The 12,801-nt window shown below is 39.4% G+C and overlaps 1 protein-coding gene across 2 annotated transcripts in view; it reads left to right on the top strand.

Moving 5' to 3' along the window:
* nacc1b (nucleus accumbens associated 1, BEN and BTB (POZ) domain containing b) overlaps window positions 1-12,801 on the top strand; it is a 52,007-nt gene that overhangs the window by 29,138 nt on the left and 10,068 nt on the right. For both annotated transcript variants that reach the window (XM_061984256.2, XM_061984257.2), the window contains exons 3-7: window positions 1,095-1,337; window positions 1,404-1,595; window positions 7,514-7,979; window positions 8,050-8,347; window positions 12,644-12,741. In XM_061984256.2, coding sequence (XP_061840240.1) covers window positions 1,095-1,337; window positions 1,404-1,595; window positions 7,514-7,979; window positions 8,050-8,347; window positions 12,644-12,741 — 1,297 coding nt within the window. The remainder of the gene's footprint in view (window positions 1-1,094; window positions 1,338-1,403; window positions 1,596-7,513; window positions 7,980-8,049; window positions 8,348-12,643; window positions 12,742-12,801) is intronic.

The following is a 12,801-nucleotide window of genomic DNA, read 5'->3' on the forward strand; positions in this document are numbered from 1 at the left end:
CATAAGGGACGGTGTGAGCCAAGACATCCAGGGGGTTTAGCTCGCTCGTCTGCGGGAACAAACTGCCGCCATTGCTTGCCGTGCTACCGAGGTCCTTTGTCCCTGAATTGCTCACACACTCCGGCAGATTCAATGGGGGTCTGGCGGCAGATTTCTTTGACTTTATCGTTGGAAATGCATCTGCTTTGAGTGTCGCAGGATATCCACACATTCTTGCCATCTCTGTCGTAGCATAGCTTTCGTGGGTAAAGTGTGCGAAACAAACGTCCAATTTCTTGCCACTTTCGCATCTTTGGGCCACTGGTGCAACTTGAATCCGTCCCTGTTCGTGTTGTTACACCCTCCGACAACACACCGACGAGGCATGATGTCTCCAAGGTACGGAAAACAGTCGAAAAAACGGAAAATAACAGAGCTGATTTGACTCGGTGTTTGAGAAAATGGCGGATTGCTTCCCGATGTGACGCCACGTTGTGACGTCATCGCTCCGAGAGCGAATATTAGAAAGGCGTTTAATTCGCCAAAATTCACCCATTTAGAGTTCGGAAATCGGTTAAAAAAATATATGGTCTTTTTTCTGCAACATCAAGGTATATATTGACGCTTACATAGGTCTGGTGGTAATGTTCCCCTTTAAATGGAAACGTTGGTAAATAGAGTGGTTTGTAAATGAAGGTCCTTGAAAAAAGTGCTCCAAATGTTGAAGAAATGCACACAATCATCGTCTTATTTGTTCTATTGTTCCGTAAGTGGTGCAACAGCGGGAACGGCGTGCCTGCAGACAGCCTGCATTGCTCATTTTCCCAGAGTTCACTCGACCAAATCGTTTTTCTTTTTTTTTCTCCGGAAGATGTAAAGTCGAGTTTAATTAGTCCCTCAGTGATTGCGGTTCAAGTCAATTGGTGAGATAAGGAAATAATTTGCTAGAGTCCTAATTTGAATGTTTTTCTTTCCAGCAGTGCGCATATCAAGTTTGGAGGTGTCTTGATGATGTCAATATGATGATTTATACACAGCTCGCAGTAATGCACCAGACTGCAATTAAATGCAAAAATAACAGTAAAAAAGTTCTGTTTTCGCCCCGCCAACCTTAGGCGCATCGCGCTGTGCTGGCCGCCAGCTCCTCGTACTTCCGGGACCTGTTCAATGCCGGGGGGAAGAGCTCCGTGGTGGAGCTGCCGCCCGCCGTGCAGCCGCAGAGCTTCCAGCAGATTCTGGCCTTCTGCTACACGGGCCGCCTCAGCATGAATGTGGGCGACCAGTTCCTGCTCATGTACACGGCCGGCTTCCTCCAGATCCAACAGATCATGGAGAAGGGCACAGAGTTTTTCCTCAAGGTACGATCCGAAGGATCGGCTGGTATATGGAATGAGAATGAACTGAATGTGTGTCCTCTATTGCAGGTCTCGTCCCCGAGCTGTGACTCACAGGGTCTCCACACAGAGGAGACCGAGCCTCAGAGTCCGGTCACGCCGACGGTGGGAGGGGCCAGCGGCACCTTGGCTTCCACCAGACCCGCCTCTTGTTTGACGCCCCTCCCTCTCATGTCCAAGGTGAAGACGGAACAGACGGCCACCACACCTCAGCCTCAACAGGTAGACCTACTCATAAGTGAAATTATGGCCAAAGCTCCACAAACTCAAAAATGTTTTACAAACTCAAAAAAAAGTTTTGCAAACTCAAAAAAAAGTTTTACAAACTCAAAAATAAAAAAAATAAAAAAGTTTCACAAACTCAAAAATGTTTAAAACATTTTTTCACAAACTCAGAAAAATGTTTCGCAAACTGAAAAATGTTTCACAAATTAATTTTTTTTTTTCAAACACAAAAATGTTCCACAAATTGAAAAATGTTTCAAACTCAAAAAAATGTTTTACAAACTCAAAAAAAAGTTTCCCAAACTCAAAAATGTTTCAAAAAAGTTTCACAAATTCAGAAAAATGTTTCACAAACTCAAAACAGTTTCACAAACTCAAAAATGTTTTAAAAAATGTTTCACAAACACAAAAATTTTTTACAAACTAAGAACAATTATTCACAAACTCAAAAAAAAGTTTTACAAGCAAAAAAGTTTCACAAACACAAAAATGTTTCACAAACTCAAAAATGTTTCACAAATCCCCCAAAAATGTTTCATTAAATCAAAAATATGTTTCACAAATAAAAAAAAAGGTTTCACTAACTCAAAAAAGTTTCACAAACTTAAAAAAAGTTTTAAAAATGTTTCACAAACTCAAAAATGTTTAACACATTTTTTCACAAACTCAAAAATGTTTCAAATTTTTTTTCACAAACTTTGAATTTTTTTTCACAAACTCAAAAATGTTTAAAAAGTTTCATAACCAAACATTTACAAACTCAGAACAATTATTCACAAACTCAAAAATGTTTCACACACTCAACATTTTTTTTCACAAACTAAAACATGTTCCACAAATTATAAAAAAAAATTTCAAACACAAAAATGTTTCACAAACTCAAAAATGTTTTACAAACACAACATTTTTTTTACAAACTCAGAACAATTATTCAGAAACTCAAAAAAGTTTTACAAACTCAAAAAAAAGTTTTACAAACTCAAAAATAAAAAAAATAAAAAAAGTTTCACAAACACAAAAATGTTTCACAAACTCAAAAATGTTTAAAACATTTTTTCACAAACTCAGAAAAATGTTTCGCAAACTGAAAAATGTTTCACAAATTAAAACAATTTTTTCAAACACAAAAATGTTTCACAAATTCAAAAATGTTTCAAACTCAAAAAAATGTTTTACAAACTCAAAAAAAAGTTTCACAAACTCAAAAATGTTTCACAAACTCAAACATTTTTAAAACTTTTTTTCCCAAACTCAAAAATGTTTCAAAAAAGTTTCACAAATTCAGAAAAATGTTTCACAAACTCAAAACAGTTTCACAAAATGTTTCACAAACACAAACATTTTTTACAAACTCAGAACAATTATTCACAAACTCAAAAAAAAGTTTTACAAGCAAAAAAGTTTCACAAACACAAAAATGTTTCACAAACTCAAAAATGTTTCACAAATCCCCCAAAAATGTTTCATTAAATCAAAAATATGTTTCACAAAAAATGTTTCACACACTCAACATTTTTTTTCACAAACTAAAACATGTTTCACAAATTATAAAAAAAAAATTCAAACACAAAAATGTTTCACAAACTCAAAAATGTTTTACAAACACAACATTTTTTTTTACAAACTCAGAACAATTATTCAGAAACTCAAAAATGTTTTACAAACTCCAAAAAAGTTTTACCAACAAAAAAAGTTTCACAAACTCAAAAATGTTTCACAAACTCAAAAATGTTTCACAAATCCCCCAAAAATGTTTCATTAAATCAAAATATGTTTCACAAATAAAAAAAGGTTTCACTAACTCAAAAAAGTTTCACAAACTCAAAAAAAGTTTAAAAAAAGTTTCACAAACACAAAATGTTTCACAAACTCAAAAATGTTTCAAATTTTTTTTCACAAACTTAGAATTTTTTTTCACAAACTCAAAAAAGTTTCACAAACTCAAAAATGTTAAAAAAGTTTCATAACCAAACATTTATTTACAAACTCAGAAAAATTATTCACAAACTCAAAAACGTTTCACAAACTCAACATTTTTTTTCACAAACTAAAACATGTTTCACAAATAATAACATTTTTTTTCAAACACAAAAATGTTTCACAAATTCAAAAATGTTTTAAAAAATGTTTCACAAACACAAGATTTTTTTACAAACTCAGAACAATTATTCAGAAACTCAAAAATGTTTTACAAACAAAAAAAAGTTTCACGAACTCAAAAATGTTTCACAAACTCAAAAATGTTTAACACATTTTTTCACAAACTCAAATGTTTCGATTTTTTCACAAACTTAGAATTTTTTTTCACAAACTCAAAAAAGTTTCACAAACTCAAAAATGTTTAAAAAGTTTCATAACCAAACATTTTTTTACAAACTCAGAACAATTATTCACAAACCCAAAAATGTTTCACAAACTCAACATTTTTTTTCACAAATTAAAACATGTTTCACAAATTAAAACTTTTTTTTTCAAACACAAAAATGTTTCACAAATTCAAAAATGTTTCAAACTCAAAAAAATGTGAAATGAAAAAAATGTTTCACAAACTCAAAAAAATCTTTCACAAACTACAAATGTTTTCACAAATTAAAACCATTTTTTCCAAAAGAATTTTTTTTCACAAATTCAAAAATGTTTCAAACTCAAAAAAAAGTTTCACAAACTCAAAAATGTTTAAAAAAAAGTTTCAAACAAAAACATTTTTCACAAATTCAGAACAATTATTCACAAACTCAAAAATGTTTCACAAACTCAAAACATTTTTTCACAAATCCCCCAAAAATGTTTCATTAAATCAAAAAATTGTTTCACAAATCAGAAAAAAAGGTTTCACTAACTCAAAAAAAGTTTCACAAACTCAAAAATGTTTAAAAAAAAAAATCTAAAAGTTTCACAAACAACATTTTTTCACAAACTCAAAGATTATTCACGTTGTAAGGTGCGCTTGTTTTATGTCTCTGTGAGAAGCAGAGACAAGAAAGGGTGAGAAACGCCTGTAGTGTAATGCCCGCAGCTAAAAGCAACTGCGTGAGAACGTTTTGATTGATTGAGACTTTTATTAGTAGGTTGCACACGTATACACCAATATCACCATATAGTCATTTTCTATATCGCACAGAGACAAACCCCCCATATATCGAGTATATCGATATATCGGCCAGCCCTATATACAACTTTTTTTTTGGCGGCTCCAGTCAGATGTTTTTTGTTGTATTTTTGGTCCAAAATGGCTCTTTTGACATTTTGGGTTGACGAACCCTGAATTAGAGGTAGTTTGGCTGAGTCCGCTCTCAGTGCCGCTGGAGTGATCGCCAGGTGCCGAAGTGTGAAGAGTTGTTGCGACATGTTACGTGAAACAACGCCTGGTAGGAAAGTACCGTGGAGCAGTTGGCCCGTTTTGTAATGTCCACTACTGCCACCTACAGGACGGGAGTGGAATAGTTGAGGATTGTTCAATGCGATTAAAGGACTACTGAAATGCGATTTTCTTATTTAAACGGGGATAGCAGGTCCATTCTATGTGATATTGCCATATTTTTGCTGAAAGGATTTAGGAGAGAACATCGACGATAAAGTTTGCAACTTTTGGTCGCTGATAAAAAAGCCTTGCCTGTACCGGAAGTAGCAGACGAGTAGCGTGACGTCACAGGTTGTGGAGCTCCTCACATCTGCACATTGTTTACAATCATGGCCACCAGCAGCGAGAGCGATTCGGACAGAGAAAGCGACGATTTCCCCATTAATTTGAGCGAGGATGAAAGATTCGTGGATGAGGAAAGTGAGAGTGAAGGACAAGAGGGCAGTGGGAGCGATTCAGACAGGGAAGATGCTGTGAGAGGCGGGTGGGACCTGATATTCAGCTGGGAATGACAAAAACAGTAAATAAACACAAGACATATATATACTTTATTAGCCACAACCAGAGGTGGGTAGTAACGCGCTACATTTACTCCGTTACATCTACTTGAGTAACTTTTGGGATAACTTGTACTTCTAAGAGTAGTTTTAATGCAACATACTTTTACTTTTACTTAAGTATATTTATAGAGAAGGAACGCTACTTTTACTCCGCTACTTTTATCTACATTCAGCTCGCTACTCGCTACTAATTTTTATCGATCTGTTAATGCACGCTTTGTTTGTTTTGGTCTGTCAGACAGACCTTCAAAGTGCCTGCCTTACTGGTGACGTTTCACTTCGTTCCACCAATCAGATGCAGTCACTGGTGACGTTGGACCAATCAAACAGAGCCAGGTGGTCACATGACCTGACTTAAACAAGTTGAAAAACTTATTGGGGTGTTACCATTTAGTGGTCAATTGTACGGAATATGTACTGTACTGTGCAATCTACTAATAAAAGTTCCAATCAATCAATCAAAAGTGTGAAGGAAAAAAGATACTTGTTTTATTTCAACCGTACCGTCAAAAGCCTCAAGACTGACCGCACATGAGGACGTTCCTGTCTTCACAATAAAAGTGCCGCGCCATTGCGCCTGCGCTTTCAAAACAAGAGTCTCCGAAAGCCAGCGTAAACAAGCTAGCAAGCTACGGAGTTTGACGCCAATATATTTCTTGTAAAGTGTATAAAAACGAATATGGAAGCTGGACAAATAGGATGCCAAAAACCCACCACTTTCATGTGGTATTAGACAGAAAGGAGGAACTTTTCTTCTCCTCCATTTGAAAACGTGGACGTTATCATCACGACTGTCTGATTACAATCAATGCAAGTCATCAGAATCAGGTAATACACCAACTTATATTCTAGTCTTCATTAAAGAAAGGAATCTATATGTTAAACATGCATGTATATTCATTAAAACACCTTTAACATGTAAACAAAAACAGCAAAATAAATACTTATAAATTATATACTGTATATATCAATGTATATGTATGTATGTATATATATATATATATATATATATATGATATGAGTGTGTATGTTACTCATCAGTTACTCAGTACTTGAGTAGTTTTTTCACAACATACTTTTTACTTTTACTCAAGTAAATATTTGGGTGACTACTCCTTACTTTTACTTGAGTAATAAATCTCTAAAGTAACAGTACTCTTACTTGAGTACAATTTCTGGCTACTCTACCCACCTCTGGCCACAACACAACCAGGCTTATATTTAATATGCCACAAATTAATTCCGCATAACAAACACCTCAATACAACTCAAACACCTGCACAACACACTCAATCCCACAGCCCAAAGTACCGTTCACCTCCCCAAAGTTCATACAGCACATATATTTCCCCAAAGTTACGTACGTGACATGCACAAAGCGGCACGCACGTACGGGCAAGCGATCAAATGTTTGGAAGCCGCAGCTGCGTACTCACGGTACCGCGTCTGCGTATCCAACTCAAAGTCCTCCTGGTAAGAGTCTCTGTTGTCCCAGTTCTCCACAGGCCAATAGTAAAGTTTGACTGTCATCTTTCGGGAATGTAAACAATGAAACACCGGCTGTGTTTGTGTTGCTGCAGCCGGCCGCAATACACCGCTTCCCACCTACAGCTTTCTTCTTTGCTGTCTCCATTGTTCATTGAACAAATTGCAAAAGATTCCCCAACACAGATGTCCAGAATACTGTGGAATTTTGCGATGAAAACAGACGACTTAAAAGCTGGCCACCATGCTGTCCCAAAATGTCCTCTACAATCCGCGACGTCACGCGCAGGCGTCATCATACCGAAACGTTTTCAGCAGGATATTTCGGCGCAAAATTTAAAATTGCACTTTAGTAAGCTAATGTTAAGATTTCATCATTGATGTATAAACTATCAGACTGCGTGGTCGGTAGTAGTGGCTTTCAGTAGGCCTTTAAGTTTTTGTGCTCAATCTCTCAGACGTGTCTTAGTTGTTGGGTTCAAACTGACAAATTATATTTTCTTTTTTAGACGGAGGGATTCCCCTACTCAGTGGTCTGCGTCCCGGTGGCCAAGCGACTGTGGGAGGGGGGCAATCGTGACGGGGGAGGCACTTCTGGAGCGGGGGCCGGCCAGAGGAAGGCTCCTCGCTACTCTTCTTCGTCCTCGTTCTCCACCAACGCTACCCAGGAGGCCTCTGGGCGGGGAGCTCCGCCTTCCAGCGCCCCCTCGATGTTGGCCGGTGGCGGTGGAGTCGCCAGTAACCACAATAACAACAACAACAACAGCAGCAGCACCAACAACACCAACAATCATAATGGCGGGACCCCTGAAGGGACGAGTCCAGGCACGTTCAGCCTGTACACCAGCGACTCGCCCATCAGTTACCACGACGACGAGGAAGAAGACGAGATAGCAGACGAGAGCGCCGAAGAGCAGTACAGACAAATCTGCAACATATACACCATGTACAGCATGCTTAATGCCAACACCCCAGGTCAGAAGCGTCAATACGTCATCTGGTGCCAAAGCGCGTGAACGCCCGCTAACATCGTCTCGCCCCTCAGTGACCGGGGAGAAGGTGGAGGCTCTGCCAGACGCCCCCCCGGACTCGGGCGCCGGCCGCGGGGGCAGAGGCGGACGGGCCCGACAGGAGCTGGCGTCCCTGCCGTCCGAGCTCATCAGCCAGATCGGCAACCGCTGCCACCCGAAGCTCTACGAGGAGGGCGACCCCGCCGAGAAGCTGGAGCTGGTGAGCGGCACCTCCGTGTTCATCTCACGCGCCCAGCTCATGAACTGTCACGTCAGCGCCGGCACCCGCCACAAAGTTCTGCTGAGGCGACTGCTAGCCGCCTTCTTTGACAGGTGAGTGGCTGGCCGTACCCAAACTTTGCTCACTGTCTCGCTAAATGGCAGCCCGTTTAGGCGGAAAACCAAAGTGTTTCTCACAGAGTTCCTCGTGAGAAACAATGTAAACATGAATAATTGGTTCTAGCCTCGACAAAAATTCCTACTTTAGTAAAATAAGTGGGGGGTCGGGGGGTGTAGATGGGGGTGTATATTGTAGCATCCCAGAAGAGTTAGTGTTGCAAGGGGTTCTGGGTATTTGTTCTGTTGTGTTACGGTGCGGATGTTCTCCTGAAATGTGTTTGTCATTCTTGTTTGGTGTGGGTTCACAGTGTGGCGCATATTTGTAACAGTGTTAAAGTTGTTTATACGGCCACCCTCAGTGTGACCTGTATGGCTGTTGAACAAGTATGCTATGCATTCACTTGTGTGTGTGAAAAGCCGTAGATATTATGTGACTGGGCCGGCACGCAAAGGCAGTGCCTTTAAGATTTATTGGCGCTCTGTACTTCTCCCTACGTCCGTGTACACAGCGGCATTTTAAAAAGTCATAAATTGTACTTTTTGAAACCGATACCGATAATTTCCGATATTACATTTTAAAGCATTTATCGGCCGATAATATCGGCAGTCCGATACTATCGGACATCTCTACTGTATACCGTAGAAAATGTTCAGATACAATTAACTTGATAAAATTATTGGAAATTTTCTAATCAAGTAGTCAAACAAAATTGTCTTGGATTAATTAATTAATTTAAAGGCACAGATCACATTTGTAGCAAGTATGGAAGGAATGGACGCTGAGGAAGGAGCGCTTTGCTCTTTTACAATGAATACAAGACGGGAAGGTGGGAGTAGGTACCGTTTGGGGGGGGGGGAAGCAATGTTACAGAGGAAAAGTGACAATGTTGCAATGTTAAATCAGCAACAAGAAGGGAAAATAGATACTTTCACAGTGAGTCAAGTTAAGTTAAACTTAAGTTAAAGTACCAATGATTGTCACAGACACACACACTAGGTGTGGTGAAATTTGTCCTCTGCATTTGACCCATCCCCTTGTTCACCCCCTGGGAGGTGAGGGGAGCAGTGAGCAGCAGCGGTGGCCACGCCCCGGAATCATTTTTGGTGATTTAATCTATTTACCTTCTATTTAGCTTATTTTAACTGTTATTTAACAAACTTTGCCTTTTATTGACCTTCTTTTACCATGTATTTAACTTATTTTTAAGTAGCTGTGCCTTTTATTTACCTTCGTTTACCATCTATTTAACCTATTTACCTTCTATTTAACTTATTAGGGACCGCAATGTCCCTTTGGGACAGAGGACCCTATTGTATTTTGTGCGTTTTATTATTATTATTATTCCGCCGCCTCTTTGAGCTGTAATTTGACCCCCTTAACATGCTTCAAAACTCACCATATTTGACACACACATCAGGACTGGCAAAAATTGCCATCTAATAAAAAACCAAATCCCAAAACTCAAAATTGCGCTCTAGCGCCCCCTAGGAAAAAAACACAGACAAAACTGCTTGTAACTTCCGGTAAGAATGTCGTAGAGACATGAAACAAAAACCTCTATGTAGGTTTGACTTAGACCTAGATTTCATACATTGGCATTTTTCAGCAAAAATCAACAGGAAGTTGGCAATTCCCCCTTCAAAACAAAATTGTAGTAAAAACAGTAACTTTTGCCTCTTTGAGCTGTAATTTGACCCCCTTAACATGCTTCAAAACTCACCAAACAGGACACACACATCAGGACTGGCAAAAATTGCGATCTAATAAAAAAAAAAAAAAAACCCAACCCCAAAACTCAAAATTGCGCTCTAGCGCCCCCTAGGAAGAAAACACAGACACAACTGCTCCTAGGAGGAAAACTCAGACACAACTGCTCCTAGGAGGAAAACTCAGACATAAATGCCTGTAATTTCCAGTAGGAATGTCTTATAGAGACATGAAACAAAAACCTCTATGTAGGTCTCACTTAGACCTACATTTCATATATTGACAACCCCCAGCAAAAATCAACAGGACCAGGAACAGCAATTCCCCCTTCAAAACAAAAGTTTTGTAAAAACCGGTCACCTTTTTTCAAACATTATCTCCTCTGAGCGCGTTTGTCGTGTCGGCTTCAAACTAGCACAGGAGAGAGATTGAACCCTTCTGATTAAAAGTTGATCAAAGAGTTTTAATTACTGTTTCGGTTTGGATTTTATGTGCCGTCAAAAGTCGGTCCCGTCCATCGCTGCTTGCAGCTTTAATTAGGGACCGCAATGTCCCTTTGGGACAGAGGACCCTATTGTATTTTGTGCGTTTTATTATTATTATTATTCCGCCGCCTCTTTGAGCTCTAATTTGACCCCCTTAACATGCTTCAAAACTCACCATATTTTACACACACACATCAGGACTGGCGAAAATTGCCATCTAATAAAAAAACAAACCCCAAAACTCAAAATTGCGCTCTAGAGCCCCCTAGGAAAAAACACAGACGAAACTGCTTGTAACTTCCGGTAAGAATGTCGTAGAGACATGAAACAAAAACCTCTATGTAGGTTTGACTTAGACCTAGATTTCATACATTGGCATTTTTCAGCAAAAATCAACAGGAAGTTGGCAATCCCCCCTTCAAAACAACATTTTAGTAAAAACAGTCACTTTTGCCTCTTTGACCTGTAATTTGACCCCCTTAACATGCTTCAAAACTTACCAAACTGGACACACACATCAGGACTGGCAAAAATTGCGATCTAATAAAAAACCCAACCCCAAAACTCAAAATTGCGCTCTAGCGCTCCCTAGGATGAAAACACAGACACAACTGCTCCTAGGAGGAAAACTCAGACACAACTGCCTGTAACTTCCAGTAGGAATGTCTTAGAGACATGAAACAAAAACCTCTATGTAGGTCTCACTTCGACCTACATTTCATATATTGACAACCCCCAGCAAAAATCAACAGGAAGTTTGCAATTCCCCCTTCAAAACAAAAGTTTTGTAAAAACCGGTCACCTTTTTTCAAACATTATCTCCTCTGAGCGCGTTTGTCGTGTCGGCTTCAAACTAGCACAGGAGAGAGATTGAACCCTTCTGATTAAAAGTTGGCGAAAGAGTTTTGATACCTGCTCCGGTTTTGATTTTATGACCCTTCAAAGAACCTCTGCGCTGATGCTGCTGTTTTTTCAAGATGGCTGCTTAAAAGCAGGCAGCACCAGCGTGCCCACACAATGCAGACGCGGTAGGTACACTAGACAAAAGTATTGGGACAATTCGGACTAAAAGTAGACAAAAGTATTGGGACACTTATGACTACCACTGGACAAAAGTATTGGGACACATAGCATGAAAACTGGACAAAAGTATTGGGACACTTGGGACTACAACTTGACAAAAGTATTGGGACACTTATGACTACCACTGGACAAAAGTATTGGGACACTTATGACCAAAACTGGACAAAAGTATTGGGACACTTACACTGCACAAAAGTATTGGGACACTTAGGAATACCACTGGACAAAAGTATTGGGACACTTATGACCAAAACTGGACAAAAGTATTGGGACACTTACACTGCACAAAAGTATTGGGACACTTAGGAATACCACTGGACAAAAGTATTGGGACACTTAGGACGAAAACTGGACAAAAGTATTGGGACACTTACACTGGACAAAAGTATTGGGACACTTAGGACTACAACTTGACAAAAGTATCGGGACACTTAGGACTAATACTGGACAAAAGTTTTGGGACACTTAGGACTATAACTGGACAAAAGTATTGGGACACTTTGAACGTAAACTGGACAAAAATATTGGGACACTTGGGACTAACACTTGACAAAAGTATTGGGACACTTATGACGAAAACTGGGCAAAAGTATTGGGACACGTACTACTAAAACTGGACAAAAGTATTGGGACACTTAGGACTAGCACCTGCCAAATACGCGGGCCCGACCAACGCTGCTTGCAGCTTTAATTTTAACTGTTATTTAACAAACTTTACCTTTTATTGACCTTCTTTTACCATGTATTTAACTTATTTTTAAGTAGCTGTACCTTTTATTTACCTTCGTTTACCATCTATTTAACTTATTTTAACTGTTATTTTAACAAACTTTAACCCCCAATTCCAACCCTTGATGCTGAGTACCAAGCAGGGTCCCATTTTTATAGTCTTTGGTATGACTCGGCCGGGGTTTGAACTCACAACCTACCAATCTCAGGGCGGACCACGAGGCCACTGAGTAGGGACAATGTGAACAATCAGAGTTGTCTCAAGATGGTTTACTTTCTCCACAGGAGCACCCTGGCTAACAGTTGCGGGACCGGCATTCGCTCGTCCACCAACGACCCGAGTCGCAAGCCGCTGGACAACCGAGTGCTGCACGCCGTCAAATGTGAGCCACATTCTGTCACCCCCCGTACGTAAAAAAAAAAAAAGACCATCTGCTCCACGT

The sequence above is a fragment of the Nerophis lumbriciformis genome, linkage group LG25, assembly GCF_033978685.3.
Source record: "Nerophis lumbriciformis linkage group LG25, RoL_Nlum_v2.1, whole genome shotgun sequence".
Classification (NCBI taxonomy): domain Eukaryota; kingdom Metazoa; phylum Chordata; class Actinopteri; order Syngnathiformes; family Syngnathidae; genus Nerophis; species Nerophis lumbriciformis.